This window comes from Hoplias malabaricus, chromosome 8, assembly GCF_029633855.1.
Source record: "Hoplias malabaricus isolate fHopMal1 chromosome 8, fHopMal1.hap1, whole genome shotgun sequence".
In the NCBI taxonomy this organism is placed as follows: Eukaryota; Metazoa; Chordata; class Actinopteri; order Characiformes; family Erythrinidae; genus Hoplias; species Hoplias malabaricus.
The window spans coordinates 13,969,913-13,991,780 of record NC_089807.1 but is presented as its reverse complement, the minus strand read 5'-3'; the positions used below and the strand labels follow the sequence as shown (position 1 = coordinate 13,991,780).

Genomic DNA, 21,868 nt, shown 5'->3' with positions numbered 1-21,868 from the left:
GCTTTAGCAAAGCTGTGAGAGGCAGCAGTGTTTTAGCTTTGACTGTTTTCTTAATCTATGATCACATACCCTGGACATTAATGACTAAGTACAGTAAATATCCTACAGATTACTCCTTTAAAGCAAAACTCGACTGAGCAACGGCTAGTATCTTGGAAAATTTGTCAGTTGATTCACTCGTAATTCAAGCTTTCACTGTAATTTTATCCCCAGTAAAGGTTTTGTTTTTTGTATCCATTGTTACCTGAGCATAGTTGGCCTGTACAAATGTGCTACATGAACAAAAATAAACACTGTGAATGGGACACATTGTAAATAACAGATTACAATAAACAGTTTTTAATGATATGAAATAAATTGTTTATTTGTCATATTATACTGTCATATGTAAAGTTCAGTCAAATTACGTGCTTTTCTGATTTTGTAAGTGCCCATGCTCTACAGAGAACCCATTACTCCACATTGTAATACACAATTACTTTGCATTTGCTGGATACAACCTAAAAATAGAAACACGTGGCCTCTGCAAAGGTTTTTTCCCCACCATATTACAAATGCACAAAAAAGAGTAGACAAACAATAGGGAGCCACAGATTCACCAAACAAAATGGAAAATTAATTATTCAACAGGACTAATTTGACTCTTTTTTCCACACAACTGAACTTATTTTGGTTTGCTTTGATGTCAAACACCAGACTTAATCCCTTGATTAATGCTATTATCTCAGGGAGGTTTTCCTTGAGAAGAAAAAACAGTCATTCTGTTTCCTGCATGATCACAATGAGTCCAAAAGAGTGTCTCATTGTTTTGGAAGTGACCAACAAAGTGAAACAGTTCCCACCATTTATTCCAGGGCTTGTTATGTTCAGTGTAAGACAAGAAATCAGTGCCTCCTGGTCCAAGTGCCAGCATTATACAATAGAACCCTGAGAAAAAAATACCTTCAGCTGGTTTATTTTTTTCCCACCAAATTATTTGAACTAAGAAAAATGTAGTGTTTTTGCTTTTTAACCATTCTCAGATAAGGTTTTGAATGCCACTGATATGTGCTTGCTTTGATACTGCAAACTAATCTTAACCTTCCTAAATTTTAATGGGAAACATTAAAAAAATACATAAGCAGTAAATTTAGAGCTCATCTTGTATTAGTTCATATAGCTTTAGCTAATTGGGCAAATTATCTTAAATTCTGGTGTTCAAATCTCCAGAGTGCTTCATGGAATGAGTTTCCATAGCTAAGCAGCTGTATCCAAGTCATACATTACATCACCAATGCAAAGTGGACTCTAGAGCAGTGGAGATGTGTTCTCTGGAGTAATGAATCGCTCTTCTTCATCTTTCAATCCTATGGACGAGTCTGGGTTTGGTGGTTGTCAGCAGAACTGTATTTGTCTGACTGCATTGTGCCAAGTGTAGTTTGGTGGAGTGGAGATTATGATGTGGGGTTGTTTTTCAGGTGGTGGGTTCAGCCCCTTAATTCCTGTGAAAGGAACTCTTAATGCTTCATCATACCAAGAGATTATGAACAATTCCATGCTCCCAACTTTGTGGAATGGCCCCTACCTGTTCTAACATTACTGTGCCCCAGTGCACAAAGCATTAGAACATGAATGAGTGAGTTTGGTGTGGAACAACTTGACTGGCCTGGGTCTTGACCTTTACCCGATAGAACACCTTTGAGATGAATTAGTCAGGCATGTCACTGTGTCATTTGAACATAGCACCTGTCCTTCACACTGAACATTTAATGATGAATAGATCAATAGAAATGCTCCAAATCTATTTACTTGGAATAAATCGTTTTACGTTGACTTCCATTGAAAGTTTCTTCTGCTGTTAAGTTACTATTTTGGGAGATAATGGGTCTTATTAATTCTGAATGCCATGCAGTGGCTGACTATTTTGAATTTTCACTGAAATAATATGATCTACAGAAAAACGGAGTACCAGAACAAACCCATGCAGACACGGGGAAAACACACCAAACTCCTCGAAGACAGTCACCCAGAGCAGTACTTGAACCCACAACCTCCTATATATACAAAAACAAGTGTCAAGGAGGCTGATTTGTTGTTGTTACCCTATCATAAACATTTCCATTAATTGATTTTATAATTAAGTATGCTATCTAGCTCTATCTGGTCACGATATTTCAAGCCTAAGATTAAATATTTGTAAAAATATTTTGTGTTTCATAAATTGAGTAATGTTATCAGTTGGTGGAGACTGATAAAATCCATTAAGATTTTTAATATGATTTTGCTGTGGTTAAAATACTGAGATACATTTGATGCCACACAATCTGACAGACGTTCTCATGTCGCCCTCTTCTGGCAGAAGTTTAAAATGAGTGGTGTCGGATGTCGTGGACTGTATCGTGTGAAAAATAAAAATGCTTAAACTAAATGCCTGAAATAAACTTTAGGCAGCGTCACAAAACGCATTAATTACACACAAGGAGCTCGCTGACGTTGGGTCTAATGTGAATATCAGGCTGAACATTATGTAAGAGATATTTAAACCTGTACCCTGCTCCCAGCGGAACCCGGGTTAAAGTTTAACCGAAGGGGAGTCGGATTCTGGCAGGGAGTCTGTTTTCGGCACAACACCGGAAAAAGGGGCTGGTAGGCTGCGAGAACAGAGCCAAGTCGTTGTGTCTGTGGAAGTGAAATGAGGAAAGTGTAGAGCGAGGGATAAAGAGACAAAACCGTTATGGCTTTCCGTCCTGGCCGAGATGCAAAGATAGTGATTATCGGCTGCGGTATTTCAGGGATCGGTGCTGCGCAGAGGTTAATAAAACACGGTTTTAGAAATGTACGGGTCATCGAAGCCACGTCCAGAAGCGGGGGGAGGATCAAGACTGGAACACTTGGTGAGGCTATGATTTTTGGTTTTATTATTTGTTATTTGAGGCCTTCCTACAGAACAGTCTTACAACGTAGTGTTAATGTCATTTCTGTAAATGGAATGTAATTAATTATATTTCTGATATTCATATGTTATATGAATGATAATATATATGATATTAGCTTTAGGCTGCGGTATTTACAAAGCTGTTTTTTCCCATTAAGGCCTGCTAATCCTCTAAACTTAAAACCTGTACTGTTTACCCGACTGAATTGCCTCGAAGTTGGTGGTAAAATAGCAGTTGTGTATCAACTTTAGCATAGATTACTTAGAAATGCTAAGCCAAGTTTAGGAGCAAAATAGAAAACTGTCCAGGCCTCTTAAAGTTCAGGCTTTGGTTTGTAAACTTGTTTGGTTTGTAGCTAAGCATTCTGTACAGCTGGAGTCGATTATAATTCAGTGTAAGTTGGTGTACCATGACAAACATGAGGCTTTACAGGATGTGCCCAGAATCAAACGAATTTTCCTACAGAACGTAAAATCAGCTTTTTAAAAATAAGTATCTCCGTCTTTGTGAAAGGCAGTTAATGTAGTTTTGTTACTGCTCACCACAGCAGTTTATTGTTTGGTTACAATTGAACAGTTGACCTGTTAAAGTATGAACTTTTATTAAACTTATATTGTTTAGAGCTGCAGCTTTGTAAAAGTGTATCTCTGCACTGTATGAACTTCGCTCACTCACTGATCTATAAACTTTGAGAGTATAATCTAGGTTTGCATTTATGACCTCAGAGTTGCATAATCCATATGATCACAAACTATTCTCAGTCCAGCAGTGACACTGAGGGCTTTCAAAACATCAGCAGCACTGCTGTGTCTGATCCATTCATTCCAGCACCACACACAGATTAACACACCACCACAACGTCAGTGTCACTGCAGCACTGAGAATGATCCACCACTCAAATCATACTTGCTCTGTGGTGGTCCTGACCTTTTAAAGAGCAGTGTTAAATGGGGGCAAGAAAATATACCAAGAAATCGGTCTATAATTACAGTCTGTAACTGTTAGAACTACAAAGTGCTTTTGTATAATCAGTGGAACTACAGCGTAGGTATAAGGTGGTGTTCCTAATCCATCGTTCATTAATTAATTAGTTCATTAAACAAGGATTTCACCTTAGACGTTGTAAAAGCAACCCATGCACAGTCCAAACGCAAATCATTAAATATCAGAGCTCAAAATAATTCTAGGCATTACATAAACTCTAAATACGCATTTAATAATACTTGACAGTATTTAAAAGATGGTGCCAATGTGACAGGCTATGCAGGCCTTAATCAGGACACATGGAACAGGGTATATTTTAAAAAAACAAACAAACAAACAAAAAAAACTTGACTACATGCAGGCTGTCAATGCATATACCCTCTTGTATTTTTTAAAATTAAAATCTATATGTTCTGATTGTTTTCCCCAGGTAGTAATATAGTAGAAATAGGTGCTAACTGGATCCATGGCCCTTCCCAGGAGAATCCAGTGTTTCGTCTGGCCTGCCAGTACCTGTTACTGGACAAAGAATCCATGTCTGAAGAGAATCAAACAATAGACATTGGTGGTCACCCACCTTTTGTCCCAAACTTATTTACCAGCTCAGGCAAGAAGATAGATCCTGAGATAGTGAAACCTGCACTGGAGCTCTTCATGACATTACTAGTGAGGTCCCAGGAGTTTCATGAAAGTGGTGAAGAACCCCTGCCCAGTGTCGGAGAGTTTCTAAAAAGAGAAACCCAACGGGTAGCACATTCTGAGTGGCATGGAGATCAAGCCACTAAGGAGCTGAGGCTTGCTCTTCTGAGCACACTGTTGAAGGTAGAATGCTGTGTCAGTGGAACACATACGATGGATGATGTAGGCCTTGGTGCTTTTGGCATGTACAAGACGCTGCCAGGACTGGACTGCACATTCCCAGGGTGAGCTGTGTGCTATTAGAAGTGTAAAGTATTAAAGATCTTTACTGGCCCCTGCTGTATTTACGTAGGTAATAACCTGGAATGTGTGGATTTGTTTTTGTTATTTATTTGATTATTTTAACAGAGGTTATGAAGGCTTAATTAAACACATGATGAATGAAATTCCCAAGGACATGGTCTTGTATAATAAACCAGTTAAGTGCATTCACTGGAATAACACATACAAGCAGTCAAGCTCAAAAGGAAGGACATGCCCTGTTACTGTTGAATGTGTAAATGGAGAGACTTTTGAAGCAGATCATGTCATTGTCACCATTCCTTTGGGTATGTTAAATGGCTTACACCATCTGTTATTACCCTTTATACAATGCATAATTCTGTTTTGCAAATTAGTTTTGCAGCTTGATAACGTTTACTACACTACAAATGTAAATAATGCTATTGTTCAGTATCCCTTGATTTTTTTTTCCCCCCTCTGATGTATTCAACTGTGAAGGCTACTTGAAGAAGCACCAAAACACACTTCTAAAACCATCTTTGCCTCTCCACAAACTGCACTCAATCCAGAGAATGGGATTTGGGACCAACAATAAGATTTTCTTGGAGTTTGAGAAGCCATTCTGGGATGAAGACTGTGAAGCTATCTATTTCTTGTGGGAAGATGATTCTAACATTACAGATGTTGTTGCTGATGTCAAGATGGCCTGGATCAGAAAGCTGTTTGGGTTCACTGTTTTGAAGCCCACAGAAAGGTAGACAGAGTGAGTCTCTCGTAGTATTCGCACTACATTTTAGGAAATAAATTTGTGACTTTTTAATGTTCTCTCTGACAAAACAGGTTTGGCCATGTCCTTTGTGGCTGGATTGCTGGTCATGAATCTGAGTACATGGAAGATCTAACCGAATTTGAAGTGCTGCGTGCAGTTACCCAGCTCATCCGCAGATTTACAGGTAATATTTGAGCTTTGTGTACCATTAGAGACCCTTTAGCTGTTGATACAGGGTCATTATATTTGTTCTACAGACAGTAACCTGTTTGTCCATAACTGTGATAGCAGCAATTGAACATTGATACAGTATTAAGGAAAATCAGTGGGTTTGGTTATAGTTAAGATAAACTGAAATATTAAATAACCTACTGAAATATATACTTTATAATTCTTTTGATTTACTGTAAAATCCTTTTAGGAAATCCAACAATTGCACCTAAGCAGCTTCTACGCTCCCAGTGGTTCCACGACCCCTACACCTGTGGATCCTACACCTATGTGGCCAAAGGTTGCTCAGGATATGACATAGATATCCTTGCAGAACCTCTTCCAATGCCAGATTCGGGTGCTCAGGTACATTAGTAACACTGTTTCCTGAACTTGTAACATACTTTTCATGACTCCAAAGACATTGTTCTATGATTAGTTTTGAGATCAGGGATATGGTAAACATGTTTAACCATTACCAATCATACATATAAAAAAACATATAAAAAGAAATGTGTGTTTAAAATATTAAATACAGGCATTTTATTTGCCCTCTTTGACATTGCATGGCTTGGTTCCTATCCATCACCTCTGACAATAACACATTATTTGGAGAAACCTAAAGTATTCAGCATAAAGTTTTAGCAAATGACATTCATCATTTGGCTTTTACTTTGAGTTAATTCAGCATACAGTTTCTTGTGAAACTGTATCCACTGAACTGACTGATAGTGTTGGAATCCATTGAGCCTGTGGATTAAAGAGTGATTATAGCTCAGCTTTTTGCCCTCAGCCTTTACAGGTGATGTTTGCTGGAGAGGCCACTGATAGATCATTCTTCTCTACGGTCCATGGAGCCCTGATTACCGGCTGGAGGGAAGCAGATCGTCTCTTTTCTCATTACTCACCCATGTCAGGACAGATATCATCAAAGCTGTAGAGTGAAGTGGATGCTCATCTATATTTGAATGGATAACTTGCTGACAGTAATTCTCACTACTGGACACCAAATGTGATAATGAAGTAATTATTTTTAGACAAATGTGTGATTTATTATTTTTTTTAATGTAAAATCATTGTCATGAAATCCATCCAATCCAGCTGTCAAGCACAGATGTACTTATGAATGTCTAAAATGTTGGATATTGTAGATCACATAATGATTTTCTTAATGTCTTTAGTACCTTGTTCTGCACAGTTTTAAATATATATACTGTCATTTGCACACACTAATTTAGGGAAGGAGCTAATTGCCTGTAAACTAAGATAATTGAAATCCAAAGACATTGTGTAGGGTCAAAGTGACCCTGGTAACATACAGTTTTTACTAATGTCTTAAGTACTAGTTTCCTCTCAGAGGAACTAAAAAATAAATAAGTCAGTGGCAAAAGCCACTGTGTAGATTTTTGCACATACAATCTACAATAAAAATTAATTAATTCATGTCATGTATAGTTTTTATTTATTTATTTTTTTAAGGACTGTGTCTACTTGCATGCATAAGAGAGAAAGGAGGGAAAAAACACCCACTCAGCAGATTCAAGCATTGTTCTTCCTGGTTAAAGGGTTTGATTCTACATGTGTCCAGTGACCTGGATGGACCGCAATCTGTCTCTTTAAGCAGTGAGGAATTTCAGAAATTGCTGTAACCTAATGGCTTATAAATAACTGATTGGCCAGCTGCCAAAATAGGATTTAATTAATTTTACCTATGACAGAAATTAGTGCTTTTTTTCACTATTGATACCATTCGAATATCCAAGCAGTCCTGCCAAGACCTTGGGGAAAAATGAGGACTTTGACCATTCTGATTTCTTTTTAGAAGAAACATCCAAAAAACTAAAAATGCTGTCCTATCTGTGAAGCATGGGTGTGGCAGCACCATGGTGTGGGGCAGTTTTGCTTGAAAAGGTACTGGCATAATTGTGCATAAGGATTTTATAGAAGCCATGAAGCAAAACCTCAATGCATCATTCAGAAAGCTGATACATGGTTGTAAATGCATCAGGACAATAATCCCAAGTATTCCTCCAATGTTTTGTTAAAATGGCACAACTTAATTTACTTAAACATAGTGCATGAAAATACACTTCAGAGGTATTCCTAATCCACACATACGCACAGTGCAGATTTAAAACAAAGATGCTTAACAAATCCTTGGCTACAGCCACAGGATGACAGTGCTTCGATTCCTCCTGAGGAATCTTTAATAGAGATCACTGGACCAATTTAAAGCATTTTAAAATGAAGACAAACTCCAATATGCAAATTTGTTTCTGCCAAATTTAGTGTAATTTTTATTTCCTCCATGATTTATGTTCATAGTGAAAAATGTGAAGGATACAGCAAGTGCATCCTCCAAATCTTACAGAAAGAAACCTGCTTTTTGCAACAGTACATGTAGGATTTTTAAAACTGGAACAGCCTTCAATGACGCAAAAGCTGAGAAATGCAGGCCAGCTAAATTAAAACCTAGACTTTGTGAAAGTCATAAAATCATTGATGCAAAACTAAATAATAACATGATAGGAAATAGCACCCCACGTGGGGAATTTTTGTTTTGTATGAGTGTGTGCAAATGAGTGAGTGACATTTGCAACTAAAGATGATTTAAAATCCCAGTGTTTGCCTTCCTTTACTACCCACAGAATATGCAACTGGCTCGTACATCCGTCTCCACTTGAACTTTCACCACTTGCCTGTAGCTCAAAAAGCCGTTTTTCAGGGTTTGTTCTTTAGGTTTATGACACACGAAAGCCTGGCGGTGTAAATCTACTGCCTTGTAAGTAATTTGGAACACTGCATGGGGTTGAGTGCATATTTTACTCATGATACACCTTCTAGCATATAGTTAGACACAGGCAACCAAATGACAGTCTGGCACTTTACATTAAGCGTTCGAAATTAAATCCAGATGTATTACTTGGTCATAAAAACAAGCCAGGGGGATATTTCACAAAGCTGGAGTACTTAGTTTAGCCAGAAAAGCCTCAAGACTGTAGCTAACTGGCTAATTATACTAATGTTTTCTCAAATAATTTTATAAAAGGTTTAGACGACGTTATACAAGCTGAAATGTCCCTGTTCCAAAGATCTTATTGCACTGGACATAGGCTCTAACAATGTCACCTCCACAACAGCAGGCGGCAATATAGAGTCCAGTGAAAGCGCAGCGGTGTCGCTGAATACACCTGCGGAGATAGATTTACGAATAAATTAATTCCTTGTCAAAACTTCACAGATATTGCCCTTTTTGTTTGATCAACATGTATCCCACTGCCTGTTATGAAACGCAATTATGACAGTGGAGTTTGTAGCAATTTCAATAGGATTCATTAAACAAATGTGATCTATTTCCTACTCCTTTGTACATTGTATCTTTTCTCCGACAAGTTCTTCTCCATAGATGTTCTGTTCAACAAAAATGCATTTTAAAAATTAAACGCTCAGGTAACAGACTGCTGTGTTGTTACATCAGATATTAGAAAAAAATACATCAATATATTTACAGTAAAATCAGCTGTAAATTAGCACAACTCGCAGGAACATGGCCTGTTCAAAACAGTAAAGACAGAGAGACGAGCTCCTGTTAGTCTTTGTTTGATGTTACTCTTGAGTAAAGCATCCTCTACGCCGCTGAGTTACAATATGCATGCAAGATCTGCGCATGCGCTGGGGAGCGACAGGAACGTTCTAGCAGCTGAGCGTGTAAACAGGAAGCTGCAGTTGAGCAGCTCCATTCCTCATTAACACTGAGCCGAATTCAGCGGATATGCTATATTAAATAATATCAGAAGGTTTTTAGATGCTTAAAAAATCCAGTCCTCGCTATGTGTGGCCCTTTTCTGCAAGTTTGAATAGAAAAGGTTAGTATATCTGGTCCCCTTGCTTTAGTAAATTGTTAATAGTAGCTATATTCAAATAGCATTTGTTTCTCTGTACAGAGAATTTAGGATGAATTTATAACTTTCATGTTTTCTTATTTTTGTCACAGGTGTTTAACGGTCCTACCTCAAATTTGTAGGTGAAAATCCCCCAGTGTGTCACTGGAGTTCATTGGGGAAATCTTAGGTGAGGATCCTGAAGAATAGTTATGAATAAATGTTGATTTTGCCAACTGCAAGAGCAACATCAACTGAAATCAATTGAAAGCAGACAGTAACCAGAAGTGTCCATTTGGCAAATGACATAAGAATGGTCCAGCCACTGAATATGTCTTAAGTCGTATCTCCATAATGATATATTCAAAAGGTGGAATCTGAAAAATGCTTTATATTTAAATCTGTGTACCCTGGTCCACATCTGCCTTGACACTAATAAGACCAGAAAACTGATTGAAAAGGGGGGGGAAATATGAAGATTTCAGTAACTCGGTTTTGTAATAGTGGTTTACCTGCAGGCCTTATCCCCCCAATTGAAGACGATGAGTGTGATATACCATGGAATGAGAAACCAAACAATTATATGGACAAGCCTCTAAAGAAGAACAAAGTTATTTCAGCAAAAGTTAAGCCTGCTGCAGCAAATCCAAAAAGAAGACACAAAGGCAAAGTCATTGATAAGAATTGTGACACTGTCAAAGCCAGGAATGGCAGGATGCTGGTGAAACCACAGACACTAATAAAAACTGGCAAAAAATTCCAATGTGAAACCTGTGGGAAAGATTTCAAAAGGTCAGACCTTCTAACAGACCATGTGAAAGTGCACAAAAGGAAGAAACCTTACCCTTGTGATGAGTGTGGCATGATGTTTGCCAAGCCTGCATATCTAAAAATTCACCTGCGCAGACATGCTGGAGAGAAGGCAGTTACTTGTGACCAGTGCAAGAAGAGTTTTTTTGATAAATATGACCTAATCGTGCACCTACGAGATCACACTGGAGAGAGACCCTATGTGTGTCCAGAGTGTGGAAGGGGATTCAAACGTGTTTATATATTAAACAAGCACAAGAAGACGCATTCAGAAGAAAAACCTTTTCAGTGTAATGTCTGTGGAAAGGCCTACAAATATGGTTACAGTTATAGACTGCACATGAGAGAACACTCTTCTTAGGCTTCAGCATCTTTTAAGATGACTGTGACATACAATTGAAATAATCTCCATAGAAGTTGTTTTTGTTATTACATTATAAAATTGGTCTGAAGATCATTGGGTTAAAACTTGTATTTGTCTGTATTTATTTAAAATATTATCAACTGCTACGCTGGTTGTTTCACATTGATATGCAAACATATAGCATTAGGAGCTTTTTGATTAAAGATTTGAATACATCTGCTCTAGATTATTGGGTTCTCTACGGCAGCCATTGTTATAATCTGACAACTTTCTAGTATCTACTTCACTGGCAACTAAGTTCTGACTTAGTTTAGATCCTAATTAACAGACCGGTGCCAATTAATTTCTACTGGGAGGTACAAGTCAAATACTGCTTCTCTTACCCAAGGTATTCCTCAATATTCATCTTCTGCATCCTTACCCTTGAATGCATTATTTGCTGTCATGATTTTAGATATCATTGCTATACTGTCAGGAGTTAAAATACGGGTTAAGCACTAACTTTCTAATAAAATGCTAAATGTTAAATGTTGAGAAGGCTGAACTTATAATTATTGGTACCAAGTCAGTCATCTCTGCATTTTCTAATTCCATGCTTCTTGTTCATGACTCCTGTCTCACTTTTGAACCACACATTAAATCCTTGATGATTTCCCAGCATGTTTCCATCTGTGTAAAATCACTCGATTCCTCCCTTTGCTGACTTCTTAAAATGCAGAGATACTGGTAGATGCTTTATAACATTTTGAATGGACTGTTGTAATTCCCTGTTTTATAGTCTCCCCTCCAAATCACTATGCTCTCCATCTCATTTGCCCCTTCATCAGATGTTTTTTCATTCCCAAACTGTAAAGCAACCTTGGGAATATTCTGTATATGTCTTCTTCTTCTTCATTCATTATCTGTAACCCTTATCCAGTTCAGGGTCACGGTGGTTCCAGAGCCTACCTGGAATCATTGGGCGCAAGGCGGGAATACACCCTGGAAGTGGCGCCAGTCCATCACAAGGGAACACACACACACACTTTTGAGTCACCAATCCACCTACCAACGTGTGTTTTTGGACTGTGGGAGGAAACCCACATGGACAAGGGGAGAACACACCAACTCCTCACAGAGGGTCACCCGGAGCGGGAATCGAACCCATAACCTCCAGGCCCCTGGAGCTGTGTGACTGCGACACTCCCCTTATGCGCCACCGTTTCTTCTTCTTCTTAACATTAACAGCAGTCTTAAAAAGAAGATTCTCACACTTGTCATACAGTTTCATTCCTTCACTTCTGTTACCAGGAAAGCAAAATCTGAATCAAGTGGACTTAGTTTTACAGATTTAAGAAACTGTGTTTTTTTACACATTTGTATGAATATTAAAGGGCATAATTTTGAGTTAATAACTACATACAGCAAATGAAAATACGCTATGTCTATAACTGCAAAAACCTTTTTTGAGGGATTACAAGCATATGTGATACACACAAAAGTCCATACAAGAGAGCAAATATGTAGGATAAAGGAGGCCTTAATCATGCTTTCCTAGTTTTTGTAAGGGCATGTGGAAAAGGAATATGGTTGTCAAAATTATATTTACTAAGTAGAATGAACAATAGGATCCATGCGCAAAAAAAAAAAAAAAAAAAAAAAAAAAACATTGCTGCTTGAATCAATATGAAAAAAGGGGAAATATTTCTGTGTATATATATATTCATGGAAAAGCAGGTTTTAAAAACACAATATTAAATGGAAGTCTGCTTGTATCACATTTGCCAAACAACAGGCAAATGCCACCTCCATCCTGGTAGTTAATTTTGCCAGTGTATGTCAGACATTGTTCACAGTGTTTCACGTCACATTTCCCCCCAAAACACATCCAACATAGCATTCTATAAGAAACAAGTCTATAATTCTATACGTCCTGTGCAGATATATTTCTTTTGTCTAAGATTAAACTAAATAGATGTTTATTTATTGTTTCCATTTTTGACTGCAGGAAAAAAGTTTAATCTGTGCACCACAAGGTGGAGCTTAGTGCAAGCTATTCATAAAATGGCCCACAGAGAACTGCATTACTGTTTCTTGTTAGCTGATCTTTACTTATAATTTTCCATTGAGTCTTAAAAAGAAAATGTTGTTTCCAAACCTTGAAGGGATTCCTCATTAAATCTGAGTAGTTTTCTTTTAGGATCGAAGCTGCCTCTTTGTTTATTTCCAGAACTTGAATGATGGATACTCTTCATTCATGAAGAGGCTTAAACCACTCCAAAATGTAACCTGTCATTTTCCCTGTTTTATAGATTTATATATGTCCGGGACATATATTACTTTTGTTATACTGCAGTTAGCAGTTAACATATGTTAACAGGTGGACCCTATCAATTAAATCAAATGTTTCTTTAAAAATAATGTATTGACAGTGTTACAATAAGTCACATTTGAAGTAAAATCCTATTGTGCCACAGTTTAAAGTTACTCCAGTTTAAAAATTCAGCTTCACATTTCAGTAAAATAAGCTGCTGAATACTTATTCAGGAACTGCTTGGGCATTGCGTGGGAATCTCACCTCTAGCTAAATAAACACAGCCATTTGTTTTACATCAGCCTATTTTCCTGTTTAGTGGAAATTGTGAAACTACACACCTTCAGCCTTTATGAGAGCCAGCAATCAGGGCTATTATAATGCAATGATTACAGTAATGAGATTTTGGGGAGGGGTGGCATTTCATTTATTTTTTTTGCTAAATAAAGATATTACATGTAAGAAATTATAGTATTATGTTCCCAGTTTCACAAACATAATCAAATTTGCAAGAATAATTATTGTGTGTCTATAATGTCAAAGTCTATTATTTCTTAAAACCTTAGAAAACTATAAAAAATTGAGAACGAATGTGTGTAAAGATTGAATGAAAGGAAAAATTTAGATTTTTATAACATGATCAAATATAAAGTATATATTCCCATTGTCATAATATAATTACGTTATGCTCTATATTCTCAATGTTCACCAAAACAAAACAAATCTAAAGTAAATTGTTTAAAAAAACACGTCCTGGTTTTTCATTGATTTCAAGATAAACTTTATAGTAAAACGGAATAAAACTAAGCAATCTTTAATATAACAACACATTCCAAGCTTCTAAACTCTGCAGCTATATACAAGGCAGAGTCCAAACCTAAAATGTTCTAATGGTATTTGACATCTTGATGCCGCATGGACATGATCCCTGTCTCTATACATGTTTTAGAAGAGCTCCTGTCTTGTACATTTCAGATTCTCTGTATTGACATGGCCAGTGGTTCAGTCTGTATGAATATTCTAATCTATGTCACATCGTAGCCAATCATCAACAGGCTCTTCCCAAATATATGTGCATATATTTTTGAGAGCTCGCTGATTGGCTCTTGGAGGAGGTGACGCACACTATTTCTTATGAATATGCAAAGTAGCACTAGCTGTACGAGCGCAAATAAAGAGAGATAACGGGCCGCGGAAAGCGGGAGAAAAGTTTTTTTGTAATGTCATGTTAGAGAAATAAGTTTTGGGCGTGATTTTCAGCCTGGGACGAAGTTCCCAGGAGAGGAACAGGGTTGGAGCGGCAGCGAAAAGCGAAAACTTTCCGCTTTGTGGGGTGTGGAAAAGCTGAGGGGGACTTTGAGTGAAACTCTGAAACAAGTCAGCGAAGTTAGAGACTTGTGCGAAAGTGAAGTGTGGGAGAAAGAGGGAGAGAAAAGTTATCCGCAAAAAAGATGAGCTTGTTGTCCGCCATAGACAGCAGTACCTCAGTGTACCAGCCCGCACAGCTTCTGAACTGGGTTTATCTCTCTTTACAAGACACCCACCAGACCAGCGCCTTCGATGCCTTTCGCCCCGAGCCCAACGCTTCCCACCCGGACCTGAGCTTCAGCAAAACCCCCGCCGCGGACCTCAGCTCCTCTCTCACCTCCAGCTATCTCAGCAATTTCTTCCAGCTCCAGAGGAACGAGGTAGGCCCAACACACACAGGATAGTCCACCTCTGTTTTCCCCAACAGGACTGTTCATGTTAGTCTGCATGAAGCTGTTTTGCCTCGAATAGCCAAGTAGATGTTTGAGCCTATTCGTGTAGTACACACAACCGCCATGACATTTGGTGTCCTCATGATAAGACATTTTGCTCTCGCTTAACGGTACACAGTGGTATTTGGGCTTTCCGTAATTAAAATGCAGTTCTTCTTTACTCGCACATCTTTTACTTTCATACAGACTAGTTAGAGAGTCATCTCAGAAATGTTACCTCGTGAGTCACTCTAATGAGGTTAAGTTGGCTCCTCTTAGTGAGAGACTCAGGGCTAATTAGTGGTACAGCTGTACCACGGTACTTTTTGACATAATGTCCATTATTTTAATTCACATTTACATGTGTATTGTGTCAAGCATGCAATGTACTGTCTATATGTCGTAAATTTCAGGCCTGTGTGTGCCCTCGTATGAGAGGTCATCATTAATAATTGAATTAGCCCAGTGCGTGTTTTAATAAATCCTAAATGCCTCAGAAGTCAAATGCCTCAGTGTGAGGCCTAATGATGCAGCAAGGGTAAAAAGGTTATGGCCTCCTAGATTTAAAGTGTTCTTATGTGCACTTAAGGAAATGATAACATGATCTTGCATGATGCTTTATGTTTCTGTGTCAGTGTTTGCAGAAATTATTTAACAGTGGTATATTTGTATTTATGTTAAGATGGGACAAATGTGGGTATTATTAATTTCAGAACAAAACATTGTATTTCCAATGTTTTATTTTTCTTTTTATAAGACATTGACAATGACACCAGCTGTGGGTACAATCCAATAAAATAAATATACAGTAAAAATGTACTGATGGATAGACCATACAACTATTGAGAATTACTAGGAAATATTACTTGTTTCATAAAGTATAATTAGCTGTTAAAGGAACAATAAGTAAGATTTGGGCTTTTTTACCCCTGGGGCTCCCCCAGTGTGGTCACTGTACTGAAATAAATGAGGAGGGTGAGGGAGTTACATAGTGCAGTTTCTGCAGTGCAGTGATTTTTCTTTCTTTTTTTAAGCTGTAATTTTAAAGTAAAAATATTATGTATTTTTCCTTTAAAATATTGTTGTATAATTACGCTTTTGGAGAAATGAGGTTTTGTGACAAAATTCTTCTTGACATAAACAGATATGCTGCATCTTGTAATTATACACCATTTTGTCAAAATGTGTGAACTAATGTAAGAAGTAAGAATATCACAATAATAATGTCAAAACTTATTAATTATATGATACTGATATTGCTATTTATGTAATACATTGTTTCTGACAAACAACTCGTTAAAATGATTCATGACCTTAGAAAATGGGTGTGGCTTCCTGATCCTTCTTACCATTTGGGACTGAATAATGAACAGCCGAGTTTTGAGAATAAACATGGAAGTGTGGTGCTCTAGTAGGAGTAACGAGATTTTTACAAGATTGCACTGATGAGCACAGTAACTGGTTCCAGAGCCATAAGTAGTTCATTTTTTTTAATAGTAACAATGCCTTTGTGAGTAATCTTCTTCAAAAGCTGTAAAGGACCAATTATAAAATGTTCAAAATACATAGGATACATGCCATATTTAGTCATGCACACACATGAAACCTGAAAAGTTAAATCTTCTAATACCAATACGTTTCTGATCTAATGGAGAAACATTCTTAAATATATCATCATATTGTGCTTTCTGTCTTCTGTGTCCCTCAGAGTATGCTCACATTCTCTGTGTAAGACATTCACATTTCTCTCAGTATTGTTTTCGCACAGTATTGGAAGTCGTAGGCTGGTCTGCCATATAATTGCTATAAATGGGAAATAGAAGTGTTAGGTGCCATTTGTGAGCTCTGTAAAAGCGCTAACATAGAGAAGTGTAGAGTACACCACCTCTTCCCTGCGAAGTCACTCACGTATTCAAAGGTCTAATAACAGCAACAGCTGTGTAGGTGTGTGTATGTGTCTGTGTATGTACACATACTCACTTGTGCATGCATGTTTTTGTATTTTTGTGTGTAATTATATCTATAAGACTCCTAGTGTATTTACCTGTGAATGAATGTGTCTTTGTGTGTGTGTGTGTGTGTGTGTGTATGAATCGAGATTAGCTGAATGAGAGAAGAGAAAGGAGAGATCTTCTCCATTAGATAAGCAGTGTGATGACCATCTGCTCTCAGCTACTCTACTTCATCACCTACTTCCTTATCTAAATTTTAAACATGTTATTTTGTTGGTTTACAATTAGATTAACATGCAAAAAATAACATTAGGTAACATTTGCAAAATGCGTTCTTTATGTGGTGTACCTTTTTTGTACAAATATTTATTCAGGTAACTGGTTTAAAAGTTCTATTTAAAGTATATAACTAAAAGTGTTTTTATACACTTTTACAGTACACTCTCAGAAAAAAGGTACATTAGCATTTGGAAAGGTACAAACGGTGGAACTGCACTTTTAAAGATCCAGTTGTGTTCTGTAAATGTACATTATATTCTCTTCTTCAGAAGGAGAGCTGAATATTTGTATGATTTCATTATAGAACCTTGTTAAATAAAAGGATGCACTATAAGTCCTGGAGCTGAAATGTGGGTGTATGAAATGAAAACTAAAAAATCTACAAGTAATAGAGAACTTGGAACAAATATGTTCCATAACTAAAGGTACTAAAAATGCACCCTTGAGGGTACCACCACAGTGACAATTTTTCTGACAATGTACATATTGCAAAGCTTTTTTTGTATTATTATTATTATTATTATTATTATTATTATTATTACCATCACTGTATTAGTATTGTTATTTTGTATTGTTATTACTATTGTTTTTTATATTGTTATTAATTGTTAATGCAAAACAGCAATCATCTAGTTTGCACCCCATTTACAAAATTGAAAAATGAAACATGCCAGGTGAAATGATGTCTGACCTTAACCCCATATTAATTGTAAAGATGCAGTTGTTGTGGAACCATGGTCTTTAAAGTGTGCTTGTTGGACATACTCTGGCATTTATGAAGGCATCATGTCTGTAAAAAAGGCACTTACCATTTATCAGTCATAGATGGCTTTTTCAAGTGAGCTCAAGTGGATTCACAGAAAAGGGCCAGAAGCTAAATTAAGCAAAACAGCTTTAGAAATAAACTTAGCATTATTCTCAATTTTATTATTTTTACTAGATTTGCAGTTTCAAGGCCAGATGACAAACAGCATTACACAACCACTACTTTTACATTAGTGCTCTCCCAAAGATTAAACTTTGATTAACATGCTCTCTCTATATTTGCTCCCCCCTGTACTACAGAGATAAAAGGCCATTTGTAAAATACCAGAAGAAAAATGTTGCCTTTATTAGTTGAAGTAGTAGGTTCTCTGTACACATCATTAGCAGTGTTCTTGGAAGCATTAGTACAATAATGAAAGGAACACAGTTTATTTCAGTTAAAGTATGAGCACAGGATTCATGTGTAAGTTGAAGTTGTCAGAATTCATGTACTGGAGACATAAAAGTTGGATTGGTGCATCTGTAACACATGCTGAAACAAATGCACACATTCTCTTTTTCTCTCTCTCTTTCTCTGTGTGGATCTCTCTTTCTCTTTCTTTCTTACACACACACACATACACACACACACACACACACACACACACACAAACATTTATAATAACTACTATCCTGCCCTTACTACATGTGCAGGCTGTTTATGCTGAACGTAAATTCATCTTATTTGCCCTAATCAGACCAAGACCATTTTTATTTATTTTTTTATTTATTTAAATGTAGCCATATGTATGTCTGCAGAAATTCAAGTTTGGGGTTGTGCCTGTTGAATGTGGATTGCTGTCACAAAGGGATAAGCAGGATTTGAGTGGGTAGGACAGAAAATGAATGGCAGATGTAGAGTTAGGGAAAAAGCCTTAATAAAACATGTTTGGTGTATCCGGAGTTTATCAGACTGATGGGGAAGGAATAGGCTGGAAGCTGTGTGAAAGCTGTCTAATGTTTTTGGTAGTCATTTGGATTTGCCAAGTATATGGTTTTAGGGCTATGCAACATTAGCCATTGACAATAACACACTCTTCCAATGGATAACTGATTCCCCTAGAGGAAGGCATTGCTCGGGCCTTTTCTTCACTTCCAAGCCTAAAAAGAGTGTAACATATGAGTTTTTGACATTCCTGTGCTCCCTGTGGTTATAATACAGCCCCATGTGCAACCACAGTCTGATGCAGTGATCATTAGACTTAAGCTGGGCTGTGTCTTGGGACAGGCTAAACTGGGTGAATGCTTGCTGAATACCCGTTATAGCATGTTGTTGTACATGATCTGATCCAGGGAAAACTTACAGATAACTATATTGTCAATCAAAGCCCCTTGCATGGGGTTTTGTATGTGTGTGGGCAGGGGGAAATGGCCTTAAAGTTAGAGAAATTAGCTTGTGGCCAGAGGATCGCCGGTTCAGTTCCCAGGATTGTCAGGAAAATACATTCTTGCATATCATCAGACAGGTTTACAATAATAGAATTTTTTACGTTTTCTGACTCTGAAATTGTTGCTTGTTCTTTGTTTCAAATGCTGTTTATTCATTTTGCAAAGTGTCTCTTTTGTTCTCTGTATCTGTGCAGGCTTTGAATAATGGCTTATACAAAAGCGTCTCCCCGTATGGCTCTCTGAACAACATTGTGGATGGGTTGAACTCTCTAACTGACCACTTCTCTGACCTCTCCCTGTCCTCTGAGCCACGTAAGCCCAGCAAGAGACCTCCACCAAACTACCTGTGCCATCTCTGTTTCAATAAAGGTCACTACATCAAAGACTGCCCTCAGGTAAGGCCCTACCAATCTATACTCCTCGTATACTGTGTTGTACACAACATACTGAGAAGAGAGAGACGGAGAGAAAGAGAAAGATATTTCAGTGACATTCTTTTCTGACAGGCATCTCTCTGTATTTCTATTTTATCTTGTGTGTGAAGATATTTAGGTACTGTGTTGATCGGTATTGTACTCCTGAGACTTTTGAATAATTTTTGTAGAACAACTTTCTCATTGAAACACATCACACAGTCATATTATTCACTATTTAGAGCTTTGATGTGTGAATATCAATGTATAGGAAATGAATAGAAGTCATTTCAGGAGAAGGTAACAATTGTGTCACAAATGAAAGTTCTATATCTTTTACTAGATACTAGATCATATATAGGGCACACTACCTGGAAAGTTTAAACATATATTTTGAATTGCCATCTGAAATGTTATTCAGGGCAGAAGGTATTTCAGTTCAGACTTCATTATTAACCCCAAGAGGGCAATTAATTTGCAACTTACCCTGTCCATCACAGTTTAAAACTCAGATTGTGCAGATTGTGATCTGAGCTCTCTTAAGTAATGTGAATGTTGCAGAACATTTTATTTTAACTTACATCTACCCAGTTGGTAATATAATGGCCATGTAATTACCAGCTGGGCTAGCAAGACTAGGCACACTTATTCTGGACAAGGGCATATTTTCTACCAGAGAATAAATCTCAACTCCCAGGGCTTTTTGTTTCATCTGCATAAAACCCAGCATTCTTTAACAGACGAAAAATCTAAGTTGTAATTTTATCTTTTGTGTAGTTAATTGTTTGCTGATGTTCTGTGTGTATATAATTATGTGCAGTCATTTCTATTATCTGCATCAGGGTGCACAAACTCTTTGTACTGCAGGGTGAAAGAACGATGCCTGTTTTGGGTCAAGGGCCAGAAGAACAAACTATACTCAAATAAACAAGGTTTCATCAAGTATTCTATGAAATTACACCATGTTTTGTTACTAACTTCAGAAATGCATTTATGGCAGATTAGAATTTAAATAATTTTCAGTAGAACAATATGCTTGTTCTCTAGGTGGATGAGGGTGTGGGGTTAGATCTGGTGTTGTGTAAGTTTAGCTGTTGTTCAAGCTTGCAGAAAAAGCAGAACAATTATAAATGATTTCATTATTTATATTATACCAATCCTTAGGGCTCTCCACAAGTTTTACTCTAATTAGTGGAAAGATTTTGTAGCGTGTAACCAGAAGTTCTTCCAGATCAAGTACACAATGTAGAAAACCAGACAGTGTCATCTTTACTTTCAAGCTGTTAGCGTTTTATGGTCTTTGGACACAAAGAGAGGGTGAGGTACTTGCTAAGATCCAGACTTGAGTCAGAGCTGCATGGAATGGTAATGCACACCAGATGTGGGATTAAAATGGCAAGCCTCCCTTTATGAAAGATGATGAGGGTTCCCTGCAGGCCGCTAAAAGACCTGTCTCGTGATAAAATACCTCCAACTCGTTTGTGCACGGATCAGGTAATTTACTGACAGTGCCTCTGACATTTGTAGCATTGGGTGCTGAATCAGCGTTGCGTTTGGTTACAATATTTTGAGTGTTTAAAGGATGTGGGCAGAAGGTAAATTACCTTTGAACCTACTATATGCAATATGGTTATAGCTAGTTTGTAATCAGGCTATGGGTTCAAATCAAATCATATCAAAGTTTAGTTGACAGTAAAACTGGCAGTGAAATGCTTTGATGATTTGGTTGTATCCAAAGAGACTAATTCTGACCATCACTGGCACTGCTATGCTTTATATCTTTTCAGATTTGCTGCATAAAATGAGATTTAGTTTAGATAAGTCAACTTTTGCGTAGTATAGCAACGTTCAGGGTTTTTGATCCTGTGCAGTGCTGTAATAGAGTTAATAAAAGTGTATCTCCTCTGTTTTATGAAGACAAAGCTCCCCTGGCAATAATGCTACTAGGAAATCACTGTGAGTGCCGTGTGGATGTGAAGTAGCTCTGGAGTTGGGGTGTAGTGTAAATCACAGGCAGATCTGTCCTGTTTTATATTTCAGCCGTTCATGTTAATGCCAATGGAAACACAAGAAAAAACAGTCCCTAGAGAGTGTCCACACCTACTTGTTTCAAACACTACACAGATTCAACTCCCCCTTGGGTCT

At 37.4% G+C, this 21,868-nt stretch overlaps 2 protein-coding genes across 2 annotated transcripts in view; both read left to right on the top strand.

The window, feature by feature from the left end:
• Positions 1-2,533: 2,533 nt before the first annotated feature.
• On the top strand, positions 2,534-7,216 carry paox (polyamine oxidase). The gene is made up of 7 exons (XM_066679349.1): positions 2,534-2,873; positions 4,330-4,822; positions 4,947-5,146; positions 5,319-5,574; positions 5,661-5,773; positions 6,011-6,165; positions 6,593-7,216. Exons 1-7 carry the CDS (start codon positions 2,714-2,716, stop codon positions 6,737-6,739), a joined length of 1,524 nt encoding a protein of 507 aa, XP_066535446.1. The 5' UTR covers positions 2,534-2,713; the 3' UTR covers positions 6,740-7,216.
• Positions 7,217-14,380: 7,164 nt separating this feature from the next.
• Positions 14,381-21,868, top strand: part of zcchc24 (zinc finger, CCHC domain containing 24) — a 40,413-nt gene continuing 32,925 nt past the window's right edge. The window contains exons 1-2 of the mRNA XM_066680120.1: positions 14,381-14,835; positions 19,505-19,705. Of these exons, the coding sequence (XP_066536217.1) occupies positions 14,599-14,835; positions 19,505-19,705 (438 nt within the window). The 5' untranslated portion in view covers positions 14,381-14,598. The remainder of the gene's footprint in view (positions 14,836-19,504; positions 19,706-21,868) is intronic.